At 37.0% G+C, this 25,308-nt stretch overlaps 1 protein-coding gene across 1 annotated transcript in view; it reads left to right on the forward strand.

Annotated features, from left to right (window-relative positions):
* The window catches only part of KATNBL1 (katanin regulatory subunit B1 like 1), a 55,623-nt gene that overhangs the window by 12,983 nt on the left and 17,332 nt on the right, over nt 1-25,308 (forward strand). Inside the window, exons 2-4 of the mRNA XM_019968464.2 lie at nt 21,460-21,590; nt 22,497-22,537; nt 23,919-24,198. Coding sequence (XP_019824023.1) covers nt 21,474-21,590; nt 22,497-22,537; nt 23,919-24,198 — 438 coding nt within the window. The 5' untranslated portion in view covers nt 21,460-21,473. The remainder of the gene's footprint in view (nt 1-21,459; nt 21,591-22,496; nt 22,538-23,918; nt 24,199-25,308) is intronic.

Below are 25,308 nucleotides of genomic sequence, written 5' to 3' on the forward strand. Positions count from 1 at the left end.
TTACATAACTTTAGAATTTGTGTGTTTCAAAGCTTAAGAAACATATTTCCTATTTAATGTATTGTCCTTCTATGTTTAAAAAGAAACAATTCTTTTATTTAAAATGTAATTTTTTTTAACTGCGAAAAACTGATACAGAAGAATAAACCAAAGAAAATGATTCAGTCTTAATATTGTAGAGACATAAACAAGAAAAAAAGAATTCACTGTAATACCACTCTTCAGGAAGAATTTGTTAGCCTTTCAGTGTCTTTTGTTTTCCTATGCTCATGTCCACGTAGACAGAAACATTTAACAAATTTAGGAGCTGGTATTAATATTTGCTGACACCATGAGTCTTGTTTCTCACAACAGAGGCAGCTTTCTTAGTGATATTCATGTATAACTCAGTGAGAGCTAACATTTACTGAGTGATTAACCATGTGCTAGGCATTGTGGTTAAGTGGATTATTTTCTTTAATCCTCATAACTCTACTTTGAAAATAAGAGGTGAAGTAACTTGCCTAATATCACATAACTAGTAAATGGTTAAAGCAGGACTCCAACCCAGGACGTCTGACTCCAGGACTTGTTTCTCGATCACCACATACTGCCAGGTCCTTTCAGTTTTATCACATAAGAAAAATACAACCTATTAAATATTTCAAACGCAAACTAAAACATTGTTTATTATCTGTCAAATTTTGAAAGGGAAAAATTGATAATACAGAGTCTTCTCTTACTGGGAGTGCTGAGAAGGTTCTTTCTCTACCTCTGTTGGCCAGAGTCTGGATCTGGGGGGCAGCTGTCCATCTCGGCCACATTTGCTGCACTTACCTGGTCACCCAACTTAGAAAATGTGAAAATGTAAAATAGGAGTTTAAAAACATTGTTTCTGTGAAAACTAATGAGGGTATTTTGGATAGACTGGATGAAGGCAAGTGATTCAACAACTTTCTGTCAAATTCAGTATGGGTTAGAAAACTAAAGATAAGTAAAGTAAAACTGTAACAGTTTAGGATTTTGCACTGGTGAGGCTTTGTATCAATGAGTTCTTGAGCCACTTTAAAGAAATCCAAAGTAGAAGTCATAGATGATGAGTATGCATTATTTTTAGATTTTAAATTTAAATGTCTAAGGTATGTGTATACATCTGTCACTTTTTTTGTGTGTGAATTCTCAAAATGGTTTTTTAAATGATTTTAAATGATCAGCCACCACTCCCTGTCACATTATATGAAAGGATTCTTACTATATATTTCAAGAGCTCTAAAACCATATTTTTCAGCCCAGTAATGTGCTTATCCAAAGGAAATAATCAGATGTGTACAAATACTTACGTATACAGATGTTCATCAAGTGTTTTCTGTAATAGCAGAAATAAAAACAAACAGTATCCATGTGATAAAATATATATTAATTTAAATCATTTCCAAGAAGAATTTTTAATATATAGTAAAGTATATATATTAATGACAAAATGCAACATACAAAACTAACTGCATAAGAAAAAAAAACACCAGAGTATTATTTGGTGGTTGAATTATTAGTATTAAAATAAAATTTTTAATTTTAATTTGTTTTAAACTAAGTAACATTTGCATGAAATGCAAAATTTAGTATAAAGGGAATATAAAATAAAACTTTCTCAGCTGCCCCCACCTGTGCAGTTCACCTCTGTAGAAGCATTCAGTGTTTCATGGAATATTGTAAAGTGAGAGATAATTTTTATCAGTGTTTATTTCTGATTTTTTTTTTTCTTTTTATGCAGCAGGCTTCATTTGCTGCCAAATCCAGGATTGGGGAGGGAGGGAGGGACAGTTGTTTTTGTTTCTGTCTCCTCCCACCCCACCCGACTTTCACAGTGTTATTTTCATTTATTTATTTATTTTTAATTGAAGGACGGTATTACTGCTGAGACAAAGCTGACTGCATCTATAGTCACTAAAGGAATACCACCTCTAGCCCAAAGAACAAGGACATACCATTTTAACTGTGTCTTTGAGAACATTGCAATATATATAGCCCACATATAAGCTTTGCTTTTTGAGTCACTAGTTCTTATAACATAAAAGTTTAATCACATAGAAAAATAGAGAGGATGGTGGTATGAACATCTCAGTTACCCAGGTTCAGCAGTTACTAACATTTCTTGTTTCGCTGATTTTCTTTCTCTTTGCAAATCCTATACATCATCTCTTTTCATGGTATGATGTATATATCTCTGAAAGACTCATTTAAAAAAAGATGTAACCACAGTATGATTCAACTAGAAATAATTAATAATGTCTTATTCTCATATACTGTTGGGAATGTAAAATAGTGTAAAAAACATTGGTGATTTTGTTGTAAAGTTAAACAACACCTTCCATAATAGCTTTTCCATTCCTTAGGTCTTTTCCCAAGAGAAATGAAAGTATCTGTTCATCCTGAGACTTGTACATGACTATTCATAGCAATTTTATTAGTAATAGCCAAAACTGTAAACAATCCAAATAGCTATTAGCAGATAAATGGATAAACAAATTGTGGATATCCATACTTCTCTGCAATAAAAAAGAATAGACTATGTATATATAGCATAGATTATTCTCAAAATAATTATGTTGAATGAAAGAAACTATCCCCTTCCAAAAAAGAGAGTATATACTCTATGAGTCTGTTTACATAAATTCTAGAAAATGTAAAATAGCTTATAGTGACAGAAAGCAGATCAAGTGGTTGGGGAGAGATTAAAAAGGAACAGAGGAAATTTTTGAAGGTGAAAGAGTCACTATTGATAATGGTTTAATGGCGGTATATGTACGTACACTTTTATTTTTTTATAACTTTTTATTTAAAGTTTTTTGACCTCACTGGGTCTTAGCCGTGTGTGGGTTCTCTCTGCTTGTGGTGCCCAGGCATCTTGTTGCGGTGGCTTCTGTCTTGCAGAGCATGGGCTCTAGAGTGTGTGGGCTCAGTAGTTGTGGCACACGGGCTTAGTTGCCTCATGGCATGTGGGATCTTCTTGGACACAAGCCCGTGTCCCCAATATTGGCAGACAAATTATTTACCACTGAACCACCAGGGAAATCCCATACATACACTTTAAATGTGTGAAGTTTGAAAGTGAAAGTGTAGTTGCTCAGTCGTGTCCTGACTCTTTCCGACCCCATGGACTGTAGCCGGCCAGGCTCGTCTGTCCGTGGAATTCTCCAGGCAAGAATACTGGAGTGGGTTGCCATGCCCTTCTCTAAGGGATTGAACCTGGGTCTCCTGCATTGCAGGCGGATTCTTTGCCATCTGAGCCATGTTACTTATACTTTAGAGTTATAAATAATTATTCTTAACATCACATATCCAGTTGATATTCAAATTTCCCTGATTCTTACACATCTTAACAGTTTTTAAAAGTAGGACAGATATATTTGGTTGATACAGCCTCTCTTAATATGCAGATTCCTCCTCTTTTTTTCCTTGCAAAGTATTTGTTGAGGAAACTGAGTTTTATGCCCTAAAAAATTTCTATATTCTGGATATTTTCTAATTCCATCCTTATAGTGCTTAGTGGGTTCCTCTCTGTATTTCCTCTAAACTGGTAGTTGGTAACAGATAATTGAGGCTTGCACTCAGGTTAAATATAGTTAGGTTTTTTGACAAGAATACTTAATAGTAGTGTTTTGTAGTATTTCTTGTTGTACGTATCACGTCATTGGGACATCAGGAGGCATATAATGTTTGGTTGCCTCCTTTGTAATGTTAAAGTTGATTAGTGATTTGGATATTGTCAACCTGATTTATCCATTGTGAAGTTTTCCATCAGCTTCTGAATCTATTTTTTGCTTTCTATTCATGTTCAAATTGAATAACCATTTTTGAAGGAGAACTGACAATACAGAAATAAGGAAAGCTCTCGATACTGATTTTTGAGTTCATAAGTTTATTTTGTTTTTACAATGGTTCATTAATAGGAGCTTTCCTTCATTTCATTTTCACAATTTCTTGTTTTTCTTTAGGACTTAGATCTAGTGTAACCTGAGACATATTTCTGTGTATTTCACTGCCCCTCACCTTAGATGTGCTGCTACTGCTGTTTTTTTTTTTTTTTTTTTCCTTTTAAGCAGTCTGTGCTATTTTTATTTTATAGCTCTTAATTGTTTTATATTTATTGACTTTCTTTCCCACCAGGCTATGAACTTCTTGAGAAATAAGGTGTATACTTTTTTTTTTTTTGGCCACACAGTATGTGGGATCTTAGTTCTCCAACTCAGGATCAGACCCTCTCCCCCTGCAATGGAAGCATGGAGTCTTAACCACTGGACTGCCAGGGAAGTCCAGGCAACACATCAATCTTGACACATAGTGGGTTCTCAGTAAATGCATGTTGAATTGAATACATAGCTTACTTGTCTTTAATTATTTAAAAAATTAACCTTAAAAACTAGTATACTTTGATCATGATGATACTAATATGCTCCCTGTTGCTCTGTTGAGTTTGTCTGGATGATCTTGTACATTGATGTAAATGAGGGTGTTGAAGTCCCGATACCACATTCTCAGTTTCTCCCTTTATGTCTATTGATATTTGCTTTATATATTTAGATCTTCCTGTCTGCAGGTTTTCTAATTTTGGAGTCAAGCAGGTAAATACACATACATTTTCACTTTGATAGAAGGGTAAAATGAGGCTCAGACATTCCCAAGTAGCTGGGTAAGTGGGAAAGCTGGGAAGATGAACATGGGTCTGTTTGACCTAATCTTTTAGCTACACTTACCTTTAAGGTTGAATGAGTCTTTAAATTTTCACCCAGATGGTGAGTTGTAATTCCTACTGCTACACTTACCTTTAAGGTTGAATAAGTCTTTAAATTTTCACCCAGATGGTGAGTTGTAATTCCTACTGCATAGTGAGCAGAAAGATTTCTAGACAGCTGAGTGCGGCAGAAGGTGCCTGGAGGTCTTTGCAGGTTAAGATTTTAACTTCCTTTGGCCTCCAAGTGAGGGCAGTCACCTTGCATCATTGCACTGGGAAGGCATCGAGGGCATCTTGTGTCCTCAGGGCTGGATACAGCCCACATGGATGAGTAGAATATAGAGAAAGCCAGAAGGGCAGGCCTCAGTAATCACCTGTCAAACAGATACATATTCCAGATGCTTTGAAGAATGTTTCTGGAACCTCTAGGCCTGAAGTGTGGACCTCAGTTTCTTGGCGAAAAAAGAATGGATGTGAGCCCAGTGAGCCTTATTTCTCAGTTCCATCAAGTGAGTTCTTAGTATCCAAGGAGCCTAGTGAAAAGCTCATAATGACATGTGCTCTGCACCCCAGTTTTTTCAAGTCAGGTTATTGAGATATTATTTATGTGGTCTTTGACATATGCACAGATGTATAAATACTACCACAGTCAGGTATAGAGCATGTCCCTCACCACGAAAAGTACCCTCTTAATCCCTTTGTAGTAACATCTCCCTTCTTCCAGACTTTGGCAAAAAATTGGTATTTTTGTTTCCCTGTAATTTTGCTTTTTCTAGAAGGTCAAAAATGAAGTATAGTATATAGCCTTTTGAATGTCTCTCTCATTTAGCATAATGCATTTGAAACTTACTCATACATCATGTTTTTCAATAATTTTTTTCCTTTTTTATTACTGAGTAGTTGATACAGAAAATAAATCTAGAAAACTAAACGTTTTAACTGGGCCAAGATGAGGGTGACCATACATCCAGATTTGCTTGGGATGGTTTATGCTTCTTGACCCATAATAATTTTTAGTTGTATTTTCTTTTATTCTCAAATGTGTCCTGGCTTGCATGATAAGTTGTATGGTTGTTGTAAACTGGGTGACAAGATACGGTCATAGTTCATTGCTCTACAGTTTTGTCAGATTTGCCTTCCAAAATACCAGTCATATATATTTACACTTAACATAAATATGAGTGATAATAGCAGTAGTAACTTGCATGTAATCTTATTTTGAACTTTGCAACAGTCTTATTTTGTGTTTGAGAAAACTGATTGAGAATAGAATAAATTCTGATCTGTTGATCACGAGATTGAAAGTGATTAAAATGTGCGTTGTCTCTCTCTACATTTACTCTTAATAACTCCTACTAGTTGAGACACAGTTTAGTGTATTGGTTAAGAGTGGAGGCAGTGGTGACAGAATGCCTGAGTTCTAGTCCTAACTCTTACTGCTTTTTTGCTGTTTGACAAATTGTATAATCTTTCTGTCCTTCAGTTTTCTAGACTATAGAAAGGGTGTAATATGATGTAACTACAGTGCCTATGGCTAGCATGTGGTAAGCTTTTGATAAAGGGTGCTATTATTTTTAATTATATTACCATTATTTCATTAACACTGTTGCGATGAAACCTCCCTCCCTCAACAGAAAACCTCCCTTTCCTCCATGTAAAAAAATATAGTAAGGAATATTTTGCTCAGCTTTCCTTAAATTAAAAAAATTATTAATCTCTAATAGTATCATTAGGATGGTTATATATAATACTATTATTATGATTATGGAGGCCTTCAATATTTAGATAAATAGTTTAGTCTTGATGTAGTAAATCAATTCTGCAAACTCTTTCTTGGAACATCAGCATCTTTCAAATTTTACATGTATTGGTCAAAATTTTAAATTTTTTTAAGAAGTAGGATGGTGGTCGAGTTTGGGAATCAGTTAAATAAAATTTTCAGGGTCCCTCAGAGCCTTTTTAATGTATTTAACTAATTTCCAAGCAGTAATTTAACATCTAACAAATCTAAACTTATGTAAACAGAGTAAAATATTCCATAAAATCTATGTGGATACTCTAAACATAATTTGGGAAATTCTGTAGTAAACAGTAGGAAATTTTTAGAGATTTAGGGATTTTACTATCAACATCATAGCTTGCAAAGACTGATTTGTAGGGACTGGAGAGACTGAAGGCAAGAAAATCAAATAATCCATACAGTAAGTAGGTTTGAAGTGATTGGCCTAGTGTTCTGACAGTGGAAAATGAAAGGTCCAAATGGATCCATGAAATACTTTGAAGAAAGATTCAAGAAGACATCATGATTGGGACCTCCCTGACAGTCCAGGGTTAGGACTGCACGCTTCTACTGTAAGGGGCTTGGCTTCAGTCCCTGCTCTGGAAACTGAGGTCCTGCATACTAAGGAGTGACCAAAAAAAAGAAAAAGAAAAAAACAAACGACTTAGTGATTGATTCAAAGGAAGGAGCGAGGAGTCAAAATAACTCCTAGGTTTCCAGTCTGAGAGAAATTTGATGCTAGTAATTTAATATTTGGTAGCTAGGAGGGGAGCCATTTGGCCCACCATTGGAAGAGATCAGAGAGGTTTGTTCTAGGTGTGTTGACTTGGACCTAGCAGTGGTAGATCAGGAAGTCAAATACATAGAAGTTAGAGGAGAGCCTGGACCTATGGAAAAAACTGAAGCTGTGAAAGCCTATTTTTCCAATTTTAGTGTAGAGAGGAGAGAGTTGATAAAGGAAAAGTTGTCAGAAAGGAGTAAGGGAACAAGGAGAATCAAGGTAGTGCTGTGTCCTGCGAACAGGGAGATGGAGGGCCTGAGGGTGAAGTGATGAAAAAGCTGATGGTGGTGATGAAGAACGAGCAAAGTCTGTGGAGTTGGCTTGGCTGACCTCAGTGGGCATCATCGGTGGTCCAAAAGGCTCCCTTATAGCTTCAAGTAACCTTGAAGATACAGTTGTTTTTGTTTTTTTCTGATAAGAGGGCAGAATAAAAGCAAGGCTCTAAAGGGTTAAAGAGAAAATGGAAACTAAAAAGCACTCGTTGTAGAAATTTGGCAGGAAAGAGAGGTAGAGAAAGAGTATAGAAGTTGATAGGGGAAACCTGAGCAAGTTTGAAAGCAGAAGAGAAGAATCAGTTCAAAGGGAGACACTGAAGATAAAAAAGTGTGTGTGGGAGCTAAGTCCTAAGTGAAGTGAGAAGGCCAGAACTCAGAAAGTTGGATGGCCTTGCCCTAATTTTGGAAAAGTTAAATTCCTATGAAATGTTACCTCTTTGTGTTGACACTTAGACCTTTCTCACTTTTTTACTATAAGGTACTTAAATAATTTAGCTGCTTTTTCATAAGACTTCTTTTTATAACCCCCTTAAGTTAGAATATTATTCAAACTGAAAATATTTCATAGTCATAGTAGAAAATAGAGAAGTGTGTAAATGAAGGGAAAAAAACTTAGCTGTAATTCTACCAGCATAAATAACTTCTATTAATGTTTGATAGAGCTCTTTTGAATGTATTGATTATATACATATACCTTTTGAAAAGCCAGAATTATACTGTACTTTTAATTTTCTATCCTGCCTTTTATAATACTGTTATTTTTTTATTATTCTTCCACTTCACAAGACATTATTTGAAAATAGTGTTTTTAATATTCAGTAGTAAGTAACTGATCCCATTTCAGTCAGTTTTGGCATTCTCAATTCCTTTTTTATCACCTTGTTTTTTAACCTGATCCAAATTCCATTATTTGACTTACGATACCAAAGCATTTATTTAGAGTCTGATAACTGAATTTAGGGGGAAAGAATCAGCATCTCCAGGCCCTAAAGACTGCCCCATAAAATCTCAATTTACCTTCTGTCCCTCTCTCCTGCACTGAAATTCTTGAGGGAAAAAGTCCATGTTCATTTTCCTTTTCATTTTGTGTGTGGCATCTGTCTCTTGGGGAAACCTCTGATTTGTCTTTAAGCCCTTTAAACTCCCTAATGGGCCCTGGAAGAGAGAAAAAAGGTTGCCCTTATAGGATAAGGGAAGGGAAGGCTCCATTATAGTTTGTTCATTTGTCCCTCTCTTGTCATCTCCTCAGAAAAATTGGCACTCTCATCTTATTTGACTATTTAGAATTGAAAATGGTGACTCTCTTGTAGTTGGGAATGAATTGGATTCAGTTAGTGAAATCAAAGATGTGGTAGAATAGCATAGATTCTGTGCCCTACATTCTGCCACTAGCTAGCTAAGTGCCTTTGGGCAAGTTACTTGATCTCTCTAGGTGGAAAAAAAATATTAGGCTGAAGCTTTAAATTTGAAAGCCTCTTTATATCTAACTACTATACAATAGGCAATGGCACCCCACTCCAGTACTCTTTCCTGGAAAATCCTATGGACGGAGGAGCCTGGCAGGCTGCAGTCCAGGAGGTCGCGAAGAGTCGGACACGACTGAGCGACTTCACTTTCACTTTTCACTTTCATGCATTGGAGATGGAAATGGCAGCCCACTCCAGTGTTCTTGCCTGGAGAATCCCAGGGACGGGGGAGCCTGGTGATGTCTCTGGGGTCGCACAGAGTCGGACACGACTGAAGCGACTTAGCAGCAGCAGCAGCACTATACAATAGTGGTGAGTTTTAAGCCTCAAGACTCTGAGGGAATACAGTTCACGCTCTTTGTGATGAGAGTGATTCTATGGTGGTGATTGGAGGAGAATCACGGATACCAGGAATAATTATTATTATAATTCTATGTACACCTATGCAAAGTTTTCAAGATGAGGAATGAAATTGCCTAGTTAAGTTGCAGAGTTAAACACAGTGCAAATAATTGATATGCTGTAGCATACTGATGTAAAAAGAAAGCTTAAGTTCATTTGATCTTGAGCTGTAACTTATTGGAGACAGAAGTCCAGACATGTTTTATTTATGTATGATGAGCTTTTCTCATTGTTGTGAGTAGATGAGAAGTATCTAAGTAATATTTAAAATTATTTAGTCTTTTGATTTGATAGCCTTTGTAAGATTATCCTAATAGACCCCTTTTCATCTTTATGGTAGGAGATAAGTATTATATAACAGAAAAGGAATTCATCCCTTCAGCTTCTTCTACAATGCCACTCATTTTTCTACCTTCTCAAGAAAATACCCATAAGCAATCACTTTATTGTCTTGATTTAAGAAAACATGCTCCCCTATATCCAAATTCAGAATAGTTATCTCTTGGCTTTTATTCTCTTAAGGCCTGTTTCCTTTTATTCTTTTTTTCATTAAAAGAGTGTCCTTTCCAGTTTCTTACCACTGCTTTCGACTACTCTTAGTCCTACTTCAGATTATTCTCTTTGCTTGTATTATCAAATGGAGTTTAGGAAACACCTAGAAACCTCAGTAAGTGCTTTTAGCTATTTGAATAACACTATTAAATGCTCTTGGGGAAAAGTATAATCCTGTGTGATAGCCCAGGAAAGTTCAGTTCAGTTGCTCAGTCCTGTCTTAACTCTTTGCAACCCCATGGACTGCTGCATGCCAGGCTTCCCTGTCCATCACCAACTCCTGAAGCTTGCTCAAACTCACATCCGTCAAGTCGGTGATGCCATCCAACCATCTCATCCTCTGCCATCCCCTTCTCCTCCTGCCTTCAATCTTTCCCAGCATCAGGGTATTTTCTAATGAGTCAGTTCTTCGCATCAGGTAGCCAAAGTATTGGAGTTTCACCTTCAGCATCAGTCCTTCCAATGAATGTTCAGGACTGATTTCCTTTAGGATGGACTGGTTGGATCTCCTTGCAGTCCAAGGGACTCTCAAGAGTCTTCTCCAACACCACAGTTCAAAAGCATCAAATCTTCAGGGCTCAACTTTCTTTATAGTCCAACTCTCACATCCATACATGACTACTGGAAAAATTATACCTTTGACTAGACGGACCTCTTTTGGCAAAGTAATGTCTCTCTTTTTTAATATGCTGTCTAGGTTCGTTATAGCTTTTCTTTCAAGGAGCAAGCGTCAAATTTCATGGCTGCAGTCACTGTCTGCAGTGATTTTGGAGCCTCTCAAAATAAAGTCTCACAGTTTCCATTGTGTCCCCACCTATTTGCCATGAAGTGATGGGACCAGATGCCATGATTTAGCTTTCTGAATGTTGAGTTTTAAGTCAACTTTTTTACTGTCCTTATTCACTTTCATTAAGAGGCTCTTTAGTTCTTCGCTTTCTGCCATAAGGGTGGTGTCATTTGCGTGTATGAAGTTATTGATACTTCTCCTGGCAATCTTGATTCCAGCTTGCACTTCATCCAGCCTGGTATTTCACATAATGTACTCTGCATAGAAGTTAAATAAATAGGGTGACAATATACAGTGTTGACATACTCCTTTTCCAATTTGAACCAGTCTGTTGTTCCATGTCCAGTTCTAACTGTTGCTTCTTGATCTGCATACAGTTTTCTCAGGAGGCAGATCAGGTGTTCTGGTATTCCTATCTCTTTAAGAATTTTCCACAGTGTGTTGTGATCCACATAGTCAAAAGCTTTGGCATAGTCAATAAAGCAGAAGTAGATGTTTTTCTGGAACTCTCTTGCTTTTTTGATGATCCAAGAGATGTTGTCAATTTGATCTCTGGTTCCTCTGCGTTTTCTAAATCCAGCTTGAAAATCTGGACGTTCACGGTTCACATACTGTTGAAGCCTGGCTTGGAGAATTTTGAACTTTACTTTGCTAACATGTGAGATGAGTGCGATTGTGCAGTAGTTTGAATGTTTTTTGGCATTGCCTTTCTTTGGGATTGGAATGAAAACTGACCTTTTCCAGTCCTGTGGCCACTGCTGAGTTTTCCACATTTGCTGGCATATTCAGTGCAGCACTTTCACAGCATCATCTTTTAGGATTTGAAATAGCTCAACTGGAATTCCATCACCTGCACTAGCTTTGTTTGTATTGATGCTTTATGACCAACCCAGATAGCATATTCAAAAGCAGAGACATTACTTTGCCAACAAAGGTCCGTCTAGTCAAGGCTATGGTTTTTCCTGTGGTCATGTATGGATGTGAGAGTTGGACTGTGAAGAAGGCTGAGAGCCGAAGAATTGATGCTTTTGAACTGTGGTGTTGGAGAAGACTCTTGAGAGTCCCTTGGACTGCAAGGAGATCCACCCAGTCCATTCTGAAGGAGATCAGCCCTGGGATTTCTTTGGAAGGAATGATGCTAAAGCTACAACTCCAGTACTTTGGCCACCTCATGCGAAGAGTTGACTCATTGGAAAAGACTCTGATGCTGGGAGGGATTGGGAGCAGGAGGAGAAGGGGACGACAGAGGATGAGATGGCTGGATGGCATCACTAACTCGATGGACATGAGTCTGAGTGAACTCTGGGAGTTGGTGATGGACAGGGAGGCCTGGTGTGCTGCGATTCATGGGGTCGCAGAGTCAGACACGACTGAGTGATTGAACTGAACTGAACTGAAGCCCCACTTGAGTTCAGACTCCAGGATTTCTGGCTGTAGGTGAGTGATTTCACCATTGTGGTTATCTGGGTCATGAAGATCTTTTTTGGGTAAGTGTATTCTTGCCACCTCTTCTTAATATCTTCTGCTTCTGTTAGGTCCATACCATTTCTGTCCTTCATTGTGCCTATCTTTGCATGAAATGTTCCTTTGGTATCTCTGATTTTCTTGCAGAGTTCTCTAGGCATTCCCATTCTTTTTCCTCTATTTCTTGGCTTTGATCACTGAGGAAGGCTTTATCTCTCCTTGCTATTCTTTGGAACTCTGCATTCAAATGATTATATCTTTCCTTTTCTCCTTTGCCTTTTGCTTCTCTTCTTTTCTCAGCTATTTGTAAGGGCCTCCTCAGACAACCATTTTGCCTTTTTGCATTTCTCTTTCTTGGAGATGGTCTTGATCATTTACTACCAAATAAATGCATATGACACAAAGCAAAATGGAATGTATACTGTAAAGATTCTTTGTAATGAGATTTTATTATTACAATGTTGATAATTTGTTTTCTTTTTTTAAAACTTTTGTATAATTTATATACTGTAAGATTTACCTATTTTAAATGTACAGTTCACTATTTATAAGTACACATAGAATTATGTAGTTACCAACCCAAATCTAATTTTAGAATATCTCCATTGCCCACCAAAGAGCCCTGTGCCCATTTGTGTTTATTCCCACTCCCAATCCAGCCCTAGGCAACCACTAATCTACTTTCTGTCTCTACAGATTTTACTTTTATGGACATTTCATATAAATGGAATCATGTAATATATAGTCTTTTGTGTTTGCCTTCTTTCACTTAGCCCAGGGTTCATACATATTGTGACATGTATTAGTATTTCATTTCTTTTTTGTTACTGAGTAATGTTCCAGATTTCCAGACATAGTACTTTTTGTTTCTCTATCCACCAGTTGATAGACATTTGGGTCATTTCCACTTTTTGGATGTTCTGAATAATGTTGTTATAAACATTTGCACACACATTTTTGTGTGGACATAAACTTTCATTTCTCATGAGTATGTATGTATGTAGGAGTGAAATTTCTGGGTTATACAGTAAATCCAGGGCTTCGCTGGTGGCTCAGTGGTAAAGAATCAGCCTACAATGCAGGAGATGTAGGAGATACAGGTTTGACCCTGGGTCAGGAAGATCCCTTGGAGGAGGAAATGGCAACGCACTCCAGTTGTCTTGCCTAGAAATTCCCATGGCCAGAGGACAGAAAGCAAAGAGGAACTAAAGAGCCTCTTGATGAGGGTGAAGGAGAGTGAAAGAGACGGCTTAAAACTAAGTATTAAAAAAACTAAGATCATGGCATCCGGCCCCATTACTTCATGGCAAATAGAGGGGAAAAGGTGGAAGTAGTGACAGCTTTCCTCTTCTTGGGCTCTAAGATCACTGCAGATGGTGACTGCTGCCATGAAATTGGAAGACAATTGCTTATTGGCAGGGAAGCTAAGACACACTTAGAGTGTTGAAAAGCAGAAACATTACCCGGCTGACAAAGTTTTGTATAGTCAAGGCTGTGGTGTTCCCAGTGGCCACGTATGGTTGTGAGAGATGCACTGTAAAGAAGCTGGAGGGCTGAAGAATTGATGCTTCTGAACTATGGTGCTGGAGAAGACTTGAGAGTCCCTTAGACAGCAAGGGGGTCAAACCAGTCAATCTTAAGAGAAATCAACCCTGAATACTCGTTGGAAGGACTGATGCTGAAGCTGAAACTCCAGTATTTTGGTCATCTGATGCAAACAGCTGACTCATGGAAAAGTCCTTGATGCTGGGAAAGATTGAGGGCAGAAGGAGAAGAGGGCATCAGAGGATGAGATGGCTGGATGGTATCATCGATGTAATGGACATGAACTTGGGCAAACTTCAGGAGATGATGAGGGGCAGGGAGGCCTGGCATGTTGAAGGGGTCCATGAGATCGCAAAGAGTCAGACACGACTGGGCGACTGAAGAACAAACAATGAAGAACTTTGATTTCTCACAAGTAAATATGTAGATGTGAAATTGCTGGGTCATACAGTAAATCTAGTGCTTCCCTGGTGGCTGAGTGGTAAAGAATCCACTTGTAGTGCAGAAGACGCAGGAGACATAGGTTTGATCCCTGGGTTAGGGAGATGCATTGGAGGAGGAAATGGCAACCCATTCCAGTATTCTTGCCTAGGAAATTCCATGGATAGAGGAGCCTGGAGGGCTACAGTCCATGGGTCACAAAGAGTCAGACACAACTTAACAACTAAACTACAACAACAACACGGTAAATCTATATTTAACATTTTAGGAAACTGCCAAACTACCATTTTACACTCCCACAGCAATGTGTGGAAATGCCGGTTTCTCCATATCCCTCTCAACATTTGCTATTGGTTGTCATTTTTGTTACAGCCATACAGGTGGTTGTGATGCAATATCTCATTGTGGCTTTTTGTGTGTTTGTTTTTTTAATTTAATTTTTATTGGAGTATCGTTGCTTTACAGTGTTGTGTTGGTTTTCTCTGTACAACAAAGTGGATCAACTATATATATATGTACACACATACATATATTCCCTGTCTTTTGGGTTTCCTTCCCATTCAGGTCACCACAGAACATTGAATTGAGTTCCCTGTGCTACACAGTAGGTTCTCATTAGTTAATCTAATTTATACAGAGTGTCAGTAGTGTATGTATGCCAATCCCAGTCTCCCAGTTCATCCCACTCTTCCCCTTTCCCCTTAGTTATCCGTATATTTATTACTCCAGCTTATCACTTTAATATTTAAACCTGACTGACTTTAAACCTGATCCCATCCTCTGGCTCCATGTTTTTATCTGTAGTTTAGCTGAAAGAAACTTATTTCCGAGTGCAGAGGGAAGACAATTTGTCTAACGTTGGTGACCAGAATATTCTACCTTATTAAGGAAGACTGGTAAACAATTTTGAGATCTTGAATTGAAAAGTACTAATTATATTTCCCATTTCAAATATCTTCTGTTTCTCTTTTTCTTGCCTTTCTATGAATTATTTGAACACATTTTAAACATTACATCTTGATTTATCTATATTCTTTTTAGTGTATTTCTTGATATAGCAGTAGCAGTAGCTTCTAGCAAATAGTTCTAGGTATTATATTACACATCTGTATTTTATCATAGTCTGCTTGAGTGAAATGCAGAAACTTTACCTCCCTTTACGTCTCTTTGTCTTTCCCTACAACATAATTGTCTTAAAACTTTCCACTACATGTATTTTGAACCACATCAAATAGTGTTATAATTTTTGTTTCAACCCTCAAACATAATTTAACGTTATCATTTTTGTTTTATCTCCCTGTTGTTCTAAGATTCCTTCTTTAATTTCCTTTTATCTGATAATGTCTTGGTTTCTCCTTCACCCCTGAAGGATATTTCTTCCACACAGGAAATTCTGGGTTGACAGTTCTTTTGTTTTAGTACTCGATACATGCGCCGCTGCCTTGGGACTCTCCCTCAGTTCTCTCCCTCTCTTCTCTAATAGGCCCAGGTATAATAAATCAGTTTCACCTATGTGAGGACTTCTCCCTTCAGTCTGCTAACCTGATCCAGTTGCTGTGTGCTTCTGGTGCACAGCCTTCATCATGGGATCTTTCTTCATAATCATCATGAGAATGGTTCTTGTCATTTTCCCCTGCTGGCTCTCCATTTCTTGTATTTCTAATTTTTTCCTATGACTTCTCAGATTGGTATAGGAAGAATTCGTTTTTGGAACTTGGAGTTTCTGAAGATTTTTATTTTCTGCATTTGCACTCAGGTGATGTTTAGTTAAGATATAAAAATTTAAGCTTCCTAAGAATTTTGAAGGTATTGTTCTGTCTTTACCATTTGTGCTTGACTTGCTTTGGGTTTGGTAGGGGGTGCTAATTTGTTCGTTGTTGTCTGGCTTTCCTGGTGCTCTGAAATGTGACAGTGATGTGCCTTGCGGGTCTGTTTCCATCTGCAGTGCTGACCGTTAGTGTGTGCCTGCGATTTGAGAATTCATGTTCTTCAACCATGAACAGTTTTCAGTTATTTCTTTGATTTCCTCTTTGGGTTTTTTCTGTATTCTTTCTGAAATTCTATTTATTTGGATGTTGCTGCCTATAAGCTAATCTGGGTTTTTTGTACATATGTGTATATTTTAGTCTTTTTACCCTAAGTTTTAGGAGATACCCTCAACTTTGTTTCCAACTTCAGTTGAGTTTTTCTGCCAGCTTAATTACTACATCCTATTTTTAATTTCCAAGAGTCTTTGTCAGTTTGTTTTTGTCTCATTTGTGTTTCATGGATGCAGTTTATTCTTATCTCGTGAGGATTTTTTTGAAAGTTGGGTTTATTGAGGTATTTTACATACAGGAGAAATTTATCCTAATTACCACCATAATCAAAACATAAAACAGTTCTTTGGGGACTTTGACCATCACTGATGTCAGTATTTTTAGGGGTGTTTGTGTGTGTTTTCCTCTGGGACTAACTAGAGTTCCCAAAGAAACATCTTCTATACTCTTCTCTGGAGTATTTAAGCCTGGCTGCAAGCCTCTGTGAGGCAAGTGGTAGAAAGTTAGCGGTCTTAACATTTAATATGTAAACTTTCACTTGATCCCCCTGTTTAGAAAATGTTCCTCTCACCCTCATTTGTGCCTAATGTTTCCTATCGCAAAGACTGTTTTAGATTTTCCACATGGTAAAGCTCCAGACTTTTACTGGAATGGGGAAGGAGATCTAGGACTCTGTGTCTTAAATGGATGTTCATTCATTGTACTTGTTTCCAAGTGCACCTTTATCCCTCTTCTTAAGGCCCTCAGTATTGCCAGTTTCTAAACCTTTGGAGGATTCTGCTTTTCATCTTTCCTCACTGATGCTTTAGGGTTTGGCTTTCTCAGATCTGCTGTTTCTTATCCCTAAAGCTTTGCGTTTCCAAAATGTTGTTGTCATCACCTCATCTTCTGTTCTTTGTCCTTTTGGCGGTTATGCCTTTAAAATCTTCCTTACTGTCATTGTAATAGGATTTCAGGGAAAGGTAAATGTAATTGCATGTGTTCAGTCCATCATCTTTAAAAGTCCCCTTACAAAAAAAGAAAACAACCCTGTGGCCAAGATCCTTTACCGTCTTGTTTCTGCCTGTCTCTCCAGCCTCACTTATGACTCCACTGCAGCTCGCCCCCAGCCTAAGCTCTAGTCACATGCATCTACTTAAGAGATTGCCAAACAGTTCATGTTGCTCATGCCTTTCAGTTCTGCACGTGCTGTTTTCTCAGTGTGCTGTTTGCCCTAGAAGACTCTCCTCACTGGAGCTTTGCTGACTTGCATGGGTGCCCCTCTGTCAATGTGCTTATTGTATTACTGCAGTCATTTATTTGCTTTAATAAAAGTCTTATACTAGAGGTTCCTGAACTTGAGGGCACAAGTGGATGGGCTGTCCATGAATTAGCAGCAATAAATTTTAGAATACCTTGAAATTGATGGCAGAATTTCATGTGTTTGTACATATTTTTGGAAAATTCAGTTCAACTAAGTCAATTTTTTTTTTAACTAAGAATGTGCATTGGAAATACCTGTGGGGCTTCCTAAATGTATACTTGCTTTGGGCTTTTTCCCTGATACCTGCTGAGTTATAGGCTGAAATTAGGGTCCAGGGGAACTCCGTGGTGGCCCAGTGGTTAATGACTCCAGACTTACTGCTGAAGGCCCAAGTTCTATTCCTGGTTGGGGATCTAAGATCCCACCAGCTATGCAGTATGGCCATTAAATAAATAGTAGTTTTCATGAAATTAGGCCCAGAAAGATGTATTTTCAAAAAGCTTCCTAAATGATTCGGTAGAACAAGACCTCCATCTGGCCTGGCATATAGTGAATACTCAGTAGATGTATAAAGAAAAGATGAGGGAGAAACTTGGGTTTCAGGCCATGACCTGAAATAAATTTGCTGTGTGAAACTTGAGTGCAAATGGGAAAATTACTAATTTCCTCTATTACATAAATGGAAATAAAAACAACTCAGTTGTGTCTAGCTCTTTGCAGCCTCATGTCCTAGCCCACCAGGCTCCTCCATCCATGGGATTTTCCATCCATGAATTCTGGAGTGGGTTGCCATTTTGGATGTCAGGGGATCTTCCCAACCCAAGGATCAAACCTGCATCTCTTGTGTTTCCTGCATTGGTAGATGGATTCTTCACCACTAGCACCAACTGGAAAGCCCCTACATAAATGAAGTCACAGCATCTTTTTTCCGCCCTTTGAATATAATTGGAGGAGTAACAAGGTGTGGGTTATTTTTTTCAAAAGTGGAAGAAAACTCTGGAGAGCTAGTTACATGAATGAAAGAAAAATTTAAAAATTAGATATAAAACAACTCAGATATATATAATCCAATTTTGGGTCCCCTGACTGCTTAGGTTGTATATGACCCAGTGATTTGATTCCAGAAATTTAGGCTTGAATATGTTTGAATGTCAAGATACCACTACTATTAGACCTGATTTCATAAACTTTAAATTTAATACATGGCTTGTGATAAGGAAAATGGGAAGATTGACATGTTGTGTTGTCAAAAGTACATGCCATATTATTGTAACTGTTTGCAATTTAAGAAAGAGAACAGAATTGTAATTTTCTGGAATGCCCTGCCTCGTGCTTCCCTCTGTGTTTAAGGCTTTAAAAAATGTTTAACTTAGAACTACATTCATATCTCAGAGATACTGCAGATTTGGTTTCAGACCACCTTAATATAGCAAGTCACACAAATTTTTTAGTTTTCTAATGTATATGAAAGTTTACACTGTACTACATGTAGTCCATTAAGTGTACCATAACATTATGTCAAAATGTACATGCCTTAACTTGAAAATTCTTTATTGCTGGTAATTCCCTGGTGGTCTAGTGATTAGGACTTTGTGCTTCCACTGCATCGGGCGTGGGTTCCATACCCAGATGGGGAACATAAGATTTTGCAAGTTGTGCAATTTGGTCAAAAAAATAAAATAAAAATACTTCAGTGCTAAAAAAATGCTAACCATCATTGGAGCCTTCGACAAGTCATAATCTCTTAGCTGGTGGAAGTTCTTGTCTCAACGTTGATGGCTACTAACTGATCAGTGAGGTGGATCCTGAAGGTTGGAGTGGCTGTGACGATTTCCTAAATAAGACAGCAGTGAAATTTGCCACACTGATTCACTCTTCCCTTCACAGTTTCTCTGGCATGCAGTGCTGTTTCGTAGCACTTTACCCACAGCTGAACTTCTTTCAAAATTGGTGTCAGTCCTCTCAAATCCTGCCACTGCTTTATCAACTAAGTTTGTGCAATATTCTAAATTATTTTGTGTCATTTCAACAGTTTCCACAGCATCTTCACCAAGAGTTGATTCCATCTCAAGGACCTGCTTTCTTTGCTCATCCAGAAAAAGCAGCCCCTCATCTGTTAGTTTTATTGTGAAATTGCAGCAATCCAGTCACATCTTCCAGCTCCACTTCTAATTCCAGTCCTTTTGCTATTTCTACCGCATCTGTAGTTACTTCCTCTTCTGAAGTCTTGAACCCCTCAAAGTTGTCCATTAGGGTTGGAATCAACTCCTCCAAAATCCTGTTATTGTTGATATTTTGACTTCCCATGAATCAAGAATGTTTTGCAATGGTGTCTAGAATGGTGAATCTCTTCCAGAAGGTTTTCAGTTTACTCTGCTGTGTAGCCTTCCAAAATATATTTTTTTAAGTAATTATACTTGAAAGTGAAAATTGCTTCATGGTCCGTAGACGATTGCAGAATGGTTGTTGTGTTAGGCATGAAGACAACATGAATCTCATCGTATATCTCCATCAGAGCTCTTGGGTGACCAGGTGCATTGTGGATAAGCAGTAATATTTTGAAAGAAGTCTTTTTTTTTTTTTTTTTTACCTGAGCAGTCAGTCTCAACAGTGGGCTTATAAACTTCAGTAAACCATGTTGTAAACAGATGTGCTTTCATCCAGGCTTTTTTGTTCCACTTAGAGAGCACAGGTAGAGTTGATTTAGCATAGTTCTTAAGGGCCCTAGGATTTGGGGAATGGTAAATGAGCATTGTCTTCAGCTTAAAGTCATCAAACACGTTAGCCCCTAACAAGACAGCCAAACTGTCCTTTGAAATTTTGAAGATAAGGTTTGACTTCTCTCCTAGCTATAAAAGTCCTAGATGGCAAATTCTTCCAACAGAAGGCCGTTTCATCTCCATAGAAAAATCTGTCATTTAGTATAGCCAATTAGCTAGATCCTTCTGGATAACTTGCTGTAGTTCTGCAACAGCACTTACTGCTTCGCCTTGCACTTCTGTGTCAGAGAGATGACTTTTTCCCTTCAGTTCAGTTCAGTTCAGTCGCTCAGCCGTGTCCAACTCTTTGCGACCATGAATTAACCTCTGCTAGCTTCAAACTTTTCTTCTGGATTTTTTACCTCTCAGCATTTAAAGAATTAAAAAGAGTTAGGACCCTGCTCTGGAATACGTTTTGGCCTAAAGGAATATTGTGGCTAGTTTGAACTTCTATTCAGGTCACTAAAACTTTTTCATATCAGCAATGAAGCTGTTTCACTTTACCATTCATGTGTTCACTGGAATGATACTTTTTATTTCCTTCAAGAACTTTTCTTTTCTATTCACAGCTTAATTGACTGGTGCACATGGCCTGGCTTTTAGTCTTCTTACTTTTTGACATGCCCTCCTTACTATGGTTTATCATTTCTAGCTTTTGATTTAAGGGGAGAGACTTGTGACTCTTCCTTTCACTTGAACACTTAGAGGCCATGGTAGGGTTGTTCATTAACCAATTTCAATATTGTTGTGCCTTAGGGAATAGGGAGAGAGATGGGACTTGCTGGTCAGTGGAGCAGTCAGAGCACACACATTTATCAATTAAGTTTATTACCTTATATGGACACATCTTATTGCTCAAAAACAATTATAGTAGTAGCATCAAAGAGCCCTAATCACAGAACGTTGTAACAAATATGGAGAGGTATGAAATATTGTGAGAATTACCAAAATATGACACAGACACGAAGTTAACAAAATGCTGGACAAATGGTGCCAATGGACTTCCTTGATGGAAGGTTCCCACAGACTTTGAATTTGTTTAAAAAAAAAATCTGTGAAGTGCAATAAATTGAGGTATGCCTTTATGTCCTCTGCTGTACTTGTAAGCCTCTTTTATGCAGCATAGAGCTGTTCTGTTTTTATGTGTGCTAAGGAAAAGATTAGGCTCTTTTGCTTTTTGTATTTTCTGTTTATTATTTTTATTTTTTGTCTAGGTATTTAAGAGATTATGGCATCTGAAACCCACAATGTTAAAAAACGCAACTTTTGTAATCATACTGAGGATCATTCCATTGATCTTCCTAGAAAAAGGATCTCTAATTTCACTAATAAGAACATGAAGGAGGTAAGTCCATGGTTTCTAGAATTAAGACAGTATCTCAGTCTATTTAGATAGCCACAGCATTATACCAGAGACTGGATGGCTCATAAACAACAGAAATTTATTTCTCACTGTTTTAGGGGCTGAGAAGTCCAAGATCATGGCCATAGCAGAGTTGGTATCCAATTAGTGTCTACTTCCTGATTCATAGATAGCTGTCATCTACCTCCTCACATGGTGGAAGGAGGGAGAGCAAATTCTCTACTCTCTTTTATAAGGACACAAATCCTGTTCATGGGGTTTTACCCTCATGAGCTAATCACCTTCTGAAAGCCCTCACTCTTAATACCATCACTCTGGGGAGGGGGTGATTTAGGGTTTGAACATAGGAATTTCAGGGAAACACAGTCATTCAGTTTGATACAGTTTAAACAGTTAAGTCTATGGGTAGTTCTGAGTAAATGGGAGGGTGATAGTTTTGCTTAATCTGCCAAAATTAGGTAGAATTAATAAAAAATTGAAATCTGTTTATATTCCAAAATCTAAAAACTTTTTGGCCACTGTATTGTTTCGATATGATACAATTTAAATATTTTAATTTTATAGGAATCACAGAAGTGCTTTTTGTTCACCATTGCAAGGCTCGTTAGCAATGATATAATTTCTTAAAACCATATTAAAACTCAACCCATTTATTTAGCACCCTGCATATCTAATATATGACTAGTAGCATGGAAACTAGTCAGATATGTTGCATTGTCAAAAATACATACAGTGTTGTTGTAACTAATAATTGAAAGTACAGCATCAGTACAGTAAATAGCTTTATCTGAAAAGTTTAACTTGAATTTCACACTTGTTGACATCAATCACAAAGTTTACGTAGCTTAGTTAAATAACATATGCTGCAACTCTACGTGTGTTTTTCAGGTTAAGAAATCTCCAAAACAGTTGGCTACTTACATAACTAGGTAAGAACTTCTTTGAAATTTGTGGGAAACAGCAAATATTGAAAGCTGGATAAGAGTGAAAATAGGAGAAAAAAATACTGTGTTTTAGTATGATAATTTATTGTCAAGCAACTCCTTTGTGCCAAACACTGTGCTAAACATATCAGTATAAGATAGATGGGTACCATTACCCTAAACAAGTGATGAGTTAAAAAAAAAAAAAAAAATATTTTGGCTCTCTTTAGGGTTATACACCCAGAAGGTGGTAAAAACAGCATTTACTTTCAGGTATACTGAACTCCAAAGGCACTTTCCATTAAACCACTGGTTCTCAAAGTATGATCTGGGACCCCGGAGGTCCCTAAAGCCCTTTCAAGGAGTTTATGACATCAAAACTATCTTCATAACAATGCATGTGTTAAGTCGCTTCAGTCATGTCCCTATGACTCTTTGTGACCCTATGGAGTATCGCTTGCCAGGCTCCTCTGTCCATGGGATTCTCCAGGCAAGAGTACGGAGTGGGTTGCCATTTCCCCCTCCAGGGAAAAATACTAAGACATTATTAACCTTCATTTTCAGTCTGTTCCAGGTGTACAGTAGAGTTTTCCAGAGGCTACATGATGTAAGATATTGAATCCAGAAACAGATATGAGGATCCAGCTGTTTTCTGTTAAACCAGATATTAGAGATTTTACACAAATCCAAAACAGTGCCATTCTTCTCACTGTATTTTTTGTTTTAGAAAATAAAGGATTTTTTAAAATATTCTATATAATATGTAATGAGTTTATCTTTTTTTAATGAACAAATTTTATGTTTTAATTTCTGATTCATCAAGTATCAGTAGATATTGCTCACAAAAAATTTTTTTGAGACCTCAGTAATTTGAGTGCAAAGCATCCTGAGGCCAAAACATTTGAGAGCCACTCTACTAAACCATGAGATGTGCTCTCTGTTGTTTTATCTTATTCAAATTAAATATATTTCAGCTTAATCAAAATAAGTGTTCTCTTTTATATTAAAGTGTATGTTCAGACCTGCATGATTCAAACTTGCATAATTACTGTGTCACCTTGTTATAAAAAGATTAGGTGAAAAGAAATTGTTTTAATTTTCACTTTGTGAATGCCTTGTAACGTTACATTTTAAAAGCATCTAGTTATTATGATGCTTCCTTTTCTTTTGGTACAAAGTATCATCCTTTTCATTGCTTTTCAGATAGTTTGTAATTTCCCTTTTATTTTTCTCTTCAATCTAAGACTTAAGATTTTTAAAAATTATTCTGCTTCTAATTTTAGTAGGTAGTGATCACAGAATGTGGCCTACTAAGTCTGTCTCTTAAAAACTTTTAAAGCTTTTCATATGATTCTCTATCATTTAAGAAAATCAATTCTTTTTACAGAACAGTTGGACAAGCTGTGAAAAGCCCAGATAAACTACGTAAGGTGATCTATAGAAGAAAGAAAGTTCATCATCCTATTCAAAATCCTTGTTACAGAAAAAAGCAGTCCCCTAAAAGTGGGGGCTGTGTCATGGCAAATAAAGAAAATGAACTGGCTTGTGCAGGCCACCTCCCTGAAAAATTACGGCATGATAGCCGAACATATTTGATTAACACCAGTGATTCTGGTTCTTCACAGACAGAAAGCCCATCATCAAAATATAGTGGCTTTTTTTCTGAGGTAAGTCATTTATATAAACTTAACTTTTTTTTTCAATTATTGACTTTTTCCTTCCTATAGTCTACTAGTAAAATAATTCACTGTTTATTGAATTCAGACTATTTGAGAGATTTTAATTCCCTGCAACAGTTTTCTAGATTAACCAAATTTGAATCTGTTGTTTATTCTGTTTTTCTAAGTTAGGGATATCTGAGATGGAATGAAATGATTGACAAGCTGCTATAAATTTCCAGAATGGCAAGTTAGCCAGTAGAGATTTAAAGAAAGGGAAGAGATCATAAATCTTGCATAAAAAGTGGACCACGGAGCCAGTTATCCAGACATATTTTGCTGGGCTGTCAAAATTGCCATTGGAAACTTTGTTTAGGCAAACCTGCTTAGTTTTGCTGCTCTTCTGGCTCAGGCAAAGTTAGTTGTTTGAACAGGCTTATGGGAATTGTTTGGGTAATAGAAACATTCTAAAACTGGACTGTGGTGATAGTTGCACAACTCCATACATAAATTTATTTAAGATCTTTGAATTACTTACTTTCAATATGTGAGTTCTATGGTATGTAAATTATAACTCAGGAAAACAAATTTTAAAAAATGATCATTTGAAAGAATGATTTGATGAAAAATTTATAAACACATAAGTTTAAAATAATTATTACATTTATTGTATATGTTGTAGAAAATAAACCTAAAGGAAACAATTATCCATAAACTCAACATCTATAGATAGCAGTGTTAAGTTTTTGATGTATCTTTTCATATTATACATATTGTTCGATAACTTGGTTTTTATGTTATATATAACTTGGTTTTTATTATATAAAATTTAATAAATTTTAATGTTTTTCCATGTAATTAGATAACATTTGTACAGTTTTCCATTCCAGTTTTGCTGAGATATAATTGACGTACAGCATTTGGTATGCACTTAATTATTTGAGATAAATATGTCATGAAATGATCACCACATTAAGTTTAGCAAACATCATGTATAGATACAAAATTTTAGAAATGGAAAAAGAATTTTTTTCCTTGTGATGAGATCTCTTAGGATTTGCTCTCTTAACAGCTTTTATATATAACACTCAGCAGTGTTCATTGTAGTTACCAAATTAT

This window comes from Bos indicus, chromosome 10 (assembly GCF_029378745.1).
Source record: "Bos indicus isolate NIAB-ARS_2022 breed Sahiwal x Tharparkar chromosome 10, NIAB-ARS_B.indTharparkar_mat_pri_1.0, whole genome shotgun sequence".
NCBI lineage: Eukaryota > Metazoa > Chordata > Mammalia > Artiodactyla > Bovidae > Bos > Bos indicus.